Here is a 6,000-nt window from a genome sequence, read left to right as displayed (position 1 = left end):
CCCACCCCACCCTTTGGTAGCTCAGGGGCACTGAGGCCAATTGCAGTTCCCACCCCCACTTGCCAACCCCCAACCTCCCCACTACTGCCCCCAGCGGACATCACCGAATCAGCAACAGACCAGAAGATACAACACTTCTGCCCACCCACCAGAGATGATGGGACCAAGGCACCTGCCCCATGCCCCATGCCCCGCCCACAGGTACCCCCGCCCCGCCCCCGCTCCGCCACAGCCATTCACGGGCGCCTCTATCAGACGGCGGGGACCAATGGGCGATGGAGGGGGGCGTGGCGCCGAGGGCTGGTTTGTTACAGTGAAATGTCTCAAAGTTGTAGCGTGGGGCGGGAGAGTGATCGGAGCGAAAATACACACCGGCCGCCTACAGACAACACACTCCCAGACAGAGGATTTAAAGCCCGCATTCACCGGACCATGACGGAAAACAACGAGACGGAAAACGAGCCTCAGCCCACAGAACTCCAGAGATCACCTGGATCCGTGTGCAGCCAGCAAGAGACGAAGGTGAGGCAATTAATCCCAAGACTGGACTTTTTTTTAAAAAAAAAAGTGATTGTCACACTGGGAACCGTGTGTTAAATGCAGCTTCCTACCTATAACTGAGACCTTTAATTTGAACGAAATTGCATTGTATGTTATTGTTTTTGCAACGATTTTGACTGAAATGCAACAGCAAAATGCATCTGATGGGAGATTTTGTGTTATTTTAAGTGATATTATCCAGCACTAAGGGGTCAGTGTTGTTCTGACTTTTGCAACGTTGGTGATCTGAAGCTGGGAGGTTGGATGGGGACCAGTCCAAATAAGGTGTCGTTACCCTTTCTCTCTTTTGGATATTGCAATTTAAAAAGAAGAGAGCTGTTTTAGTCAAAGGGGATGCAGACATGTTCAATGAGGGGAAGATCTGCGCGTCTTTTATTTCTCTCTCACTTTAGTTTGCAATATCCAGCATCGAAACCAGCTGCAGAAATTCGAACTCGTACATGAGATGTGCTGGAAACTAATGTACGTATTTTGCAAACGGTGAATGACGAGGATTGCTGGAAGGGTTTATTTACACGGACACTGCTGTTTATTTTGCTGATGAAATCGGGACGGGCTGTGGTGGAATTGTGTATATTGGACCGTGTTCTGTATGATATTGTTCTGTATATTTAAACCAGATACTTACTCAATTGGTCAGCACCCTTGTCCCTGTGCGGTGCACCAAGTATTTGGCGTTAGATCTTTCTCCAGTAGCTGTGTTCAAACTGTCACTGCACCCAGTTACAAGTGGATTGAATTTTTCACAGTTCTTATGCACTCACTGGGGGGTGCACGCTTCCGAGGAGTTGGCAGCAAGTACACTGTTGCGTGAAAGAATTAAAATGCTGGCGTGGTTTCGGGATGTTTCAAGAGCAGAGGACCACTTACTGTTCGCCCAACCAGTGCTGGTACAGAGACACATTTGCAATGCTGAGACTGAACTGTGCAACTGAACATGGCTCTTGTGATGGACTCACTTGAGTATCGGATGGCGGGGAAGATATACTGGAAATGATTTTAATTGATTATGTGATATTTATATAGGACATCCTGAGCTGATCATGTGACATCGATTTCATTAGATCATTATCACGTGCCACAGACCATTTGATGCCCATTTTGAAAATCTGGAATTAAACTTTCTAACATGCTTTTCAAAGTGTGACTTTTTATGTATGGTTTTGCCCCACATGATCTCTCCTGCAACTCTATACTTGAAATACATAAAATAATTGACTTTTTAAGATCTCATCAGTATATTTCTTATTTTTATCATATAGTGCATTAAGAATTTGCAAGTGTAGAACAGTTGAGTTATGTATTAAAATGCTTGCAGATTTTAATTAAATTAAAGGGACATTACACTCTTATTTAAGAGGCTCGGATCAAAGATTGTTACACTCAAAAAATACTGCAGTGTTAAGGCTTGCCAACCCTCCAGGATTGGCCTGGAGTCTCCAGGAATGGAAGATTAATCTCCTGCTGCGAGCAAACCCAGGAGAATAATCATTGGGGGGATAAAAAAAAATGATTTTTTTTTTTCATTTTCCTTGCACACTTTTGTTTATTGGTTATAAAATATTGGAAATGGGGAAAAAAAGGCTGTTTGACTGGGCGGGGTGGTTGGAGGCGAGCAGTCTTGTGATGAAACTTCCAGGAATACCAGCCAACCAGAGTTGGAAGCTCTAGGCAGTGTACTCGACAGAGGTTAAAGTGGTTCATGGCAAAAGGGAAGATGATCTCAACTCACACATTTCAATATGGTGGTGGATCACAGGCTAATGAGGAAATACAAACACCAAGTGTCACTCAATAGGAGTGATAAATGTTCATTTTCACTTAAAATAGAATAATTTTACATATGTCACCTATTCAGTTGAAGTGTGTATATATATTTTAAAAATTGCAATTTTCTCCCCTCCCCTCCTAAGGGACCCTTGCTGGATAACTTTCCAACATCACCGGCAACCCCCCGGGACCTTGCCACACTGACCATTCTTCATGTGTGAGCCTAGACAGCAAGGGTCAGCAGACTATTCAACTGTGGAGGGCACCACCGCTGAACTTGATTCTATTCTAATCTGATGTTCACACTTGCACAACTTAAGAACATAAGAAATAGGAGCAGGAGTAGGCCGATCGGCCCCTCGAGCCTGCTCCGCCATTCAATAAGATCATGGCTGATCTGATCCTAACCTCAAATCTAAAGAACACAAGAAGTAGGAGCAGGACCCGGCCACTCAGCCCCTGGGCCCGCTCCGCCACCCACAGGGCCTTGACCGATCCGAACTCAGCTTCATGTCCAATTTCCTGCCCGCTCCCCGTAACCCCTAATTCCCTTTACTTCTAGGAAACTGTCTATTTCTGTTTTAAATTTATTCAATGATGTAGCTTCCTGGGGCAGCAAATTCCACAGACCTACTACCCTACTACCCTACCACTGCCAGTTGTAATGAGTGGTAGGAGATCAGAAATGGGAACCCTGATTTTATTCTTTCCTTCCCCAACCCAGGAGCACTGAGACCAATTGTAGAACCTTAACTAAGACAAGCTAATTCAGCTTCGACCAGGAATGTGACCTGGAGTCCGAGTGGTTTTGTGCTACATTTTATGATCGCTTTACCCACTCAAGGGAGTTACATTTGTCACTCCTAAAATAAGCTCATAAACATATGTTTAAATGAGTTTTCAATCTGTATGTACCAGCTTTGGTTCCTAGTCTGAGCTGTGCTAGCCCATCTCAACTGGGCTTAGTGTTCCTGGACAAGAAAGGAGAAAGATCAGTCAGCATTGCTGCTCTTGCTCTCTGTCCAATGATTCTGATGGGAAACAGTGTATGTATGGATGTCAGGTGAGAACAGATGAGGTAACTGTCAGTACTGTTGTCCCCCAATATTTCCTTCATGTTAACACATTTTTTTTTCAACTTAACTTATTAATTCATGTTTTAACTTGCTTCCTCCCCACCCAGAACAGTGTGAGGTTGCATTCAGGATATGTGCATTCTCCAAGGGGTATAAACTTACAATTTTCAAGCTATGGGCCCATTGTAGAGGAGGCACTTGTGGGAAACTGAGGTGCACAGTCTCCATCAAATGGAACAACCATGGTTCTTTAGCAAAATACCAGAACAATTGCACTCTTCATAATAGTTTTCCCGATGCTTTTCATTCTTGTGATCACGTGGGAAACAATACAGAGAAACCATAACAGACAGAGATGTCCTATTGCTTGATGGAACATGATGGTTCCTGAGCTGCTGGGATTGTGGAATTGTCATCCCAAGGAAGGTAACTGTCCTAGGATTTATAATGAAAGATGTACGGTCACATAAGTATTCTGGAGTTCTTGATTTATCTTTTCTTCCAGGGGGGATGGGGGCAGGAGAAACTTTCCAGGATCTTTCCTCAGGAGATGTAGGAACTTAGGAACAGTAGGCCATTAACCCCTCGAGCCTGCTCCGCCATTCAATTAGGTCATGGCTGATCTGCATCTCAACTCCATTTACCTGCCGTAGCTCCATATTATAGCATGATAGCAGGTACAGCACAGGAGGAGACCATTCAGCCCATCCTGCCTGTGCCGGCTCTTTGAAAAAGCTATCCAATTAGTCCCATTCCCCTGCTCTTTCCTCATAGCCCTGTAAATTTTTTGCATGGAAAAAGTGCTTCCTGAGTTTCCTCCTAAATGGCCTAAGCCCTAGTTTGAAGTCTATGTCCCCTTGTTCTTGATTTATATGGGGTGGATAGATGATTAGTGGAAGAACAGACTTGATGGGTTGAATAGTCTTGTTTCATGCTTTCTTATCTTGTTAAAATGCAAGAGGGGGGGGGGGTGGAGGATGCATAATTTACAGAAAGGTCTGAAGATGCTTTGGGCGTGGTTTCTGATAAAACATGTTGTCTTCACAATTTAGCACATATTGTTCTACGGAAATCAAAGGGGAATTAGAAAAACACTTCAAAACGAAAAATATTAAGAGCAAGAAAATAGGATTACAGTAGATTTCTCCAGTGTGGAGCTAGCAGAGTATGATGAGCAGAATGCCGTCCTCCTATGATGACCTTTCTATAATTCTATAATAAGAAATGCAGTTCAAACTACTTGGATTTTGACCATGATGACGCGACAATAATGAAATCTGAAAAATTATGATGTGCAAATGACATCTTCATGCATGGTGCAAAATCACTCTAGGCAAAGTTTCCATGTTGGACAAGTTAATGCAGTAGATAGACAGTATTTCTTGTGCAATTTATACCTTACATAAGTTTCACATTTACATCTTTTTTTTATGAGTGCATTAGCAATAAAAGCAGGATTGGCACGTTGATGTTATCGTTGTGTCAGTTGTGCTTTCTGTTGGGACACAGTATCTTGTGAGACTCTAGGATGGCAGCACTGCCTTTAATAGGCCAGATTTCCATAGAAATTAATAGGTTGAAACTTGGGTTTTTGAAGACTTACATTTAAAACTGAAAAAATAAAACTGGACTTGATATGTGATGAACGTCAGGATTTTGTTATTTTCCAGAAGTTTGTTTTTTCATTTTTTTGTTGTTATCAAAGTAAGTGCTAGGGAATGATGTGTTTCCCATTTCAAGTACCCAGCCTCAGCATCAAATGCTCTCAGGTCACGTATAGCATGGCTAGATGCAGAGCATTGCTCCCTCCTCTCTGGTACGCCAATATACTTCAACCAACCTCAAAACAGTACCCTTCATTATCTTCCATACTAGCCACTGTATGGCCTCTCTTGAGTGAGATTGCCAATTAAAAGTAGTATTGTGCTATGGGCCTGGGTCTGCAAGGAACCAAATGGAGACTACCCAAACTCACTTCATGTAGGAATCTTGCGGCTAACAGATCGAAGACTTTCATCCCATCTGTATGGACTGCATTAGAATCCAGGTTCCAGAGGTGAAAATTCAGCCCCTAACCCATTTGCTCATCGAATCTCTTCATAGAATCATAGAGTGGTTACAGCACAAAGGGAGGCCGTTCGGCCCATCGAGCCTGTGCCATCTCTCTGCAAGAGCAATCTAGCTAGTCCCACCCCCACAGCCCTTTCCCCGTAGCCCTGCAGATTTTTTCCCTTTATCCGTATATTATTTGAGATCAGAGATGGTTAGTGGTCCTGGGTGTTGACATTTCAATGGCATGACTGTTAACATTTCCCTATGATTGCCCATGGCAGTGGTAGTGTGGGTGGGGGAAAGCAAAGGAATATTGTTCCCCCTCTCGCCCCCCACCATGACACTTTGCGGAGTAGATGAAGAGCCTCAAGGCAAATGGATTTGAGTGATGTCCAGCCAGTGATTCAGAGATTCTACTCCCGCTCCCTTAAGGTATATTTTTACCCTGTAATTTATATTTTCTTTTAATAATTTTTGAATTGTGAGTTAGTAGACAAAAGCTATTCCAACACAAGATGATGATACCAAAGTGACTTGCCTT

The 6,000-nt window shown here is 43.4% G+C and overlaps 1 protein-coding gene across 1 annotated transcript in view; it reads left to right on the top strand.

The window, feature by feature from the left end:
* The first annotated feature begins 344 nt into the window (after nt 1–344).
* Nucleotides 345–6,000, top strand: part of LOC137299861 (SH3 and cysteine-rich domain-containing protein 2-like) — a 77,520-nt gene continuing 71,864 nt past the window's right edge. Inside the window, exon 1 of the mRNA XM_067968805.1 lies at nt 345–522. Within this exon, the coding sequence (XP_067824906.1) occupies nt 433–522 (90 nt within the window). The 5' untranslated portion in view covers nt 345–432. The remainder of the gene's footprint in view (nt 523–6,000) is intronic.

This window comes from Heptranchias perlo, chromosome 30 (assembly GCF_035084215.1).
Source record: "Heptranchias perlo isolate sHepPer1 chromosome 30, sHepPer1.hap1, whole genome shotgun sequence".
Lineage (NCBI taxonomy): Eukaryota > Metazoa > Chordata > Chondrichthyes > Hexanchiformes > Hexanchidae > Heptranchias > Heptranchias perlo.
This window is presented reverse-complemented; position numbering and strand designations above follow the sequence as displayed.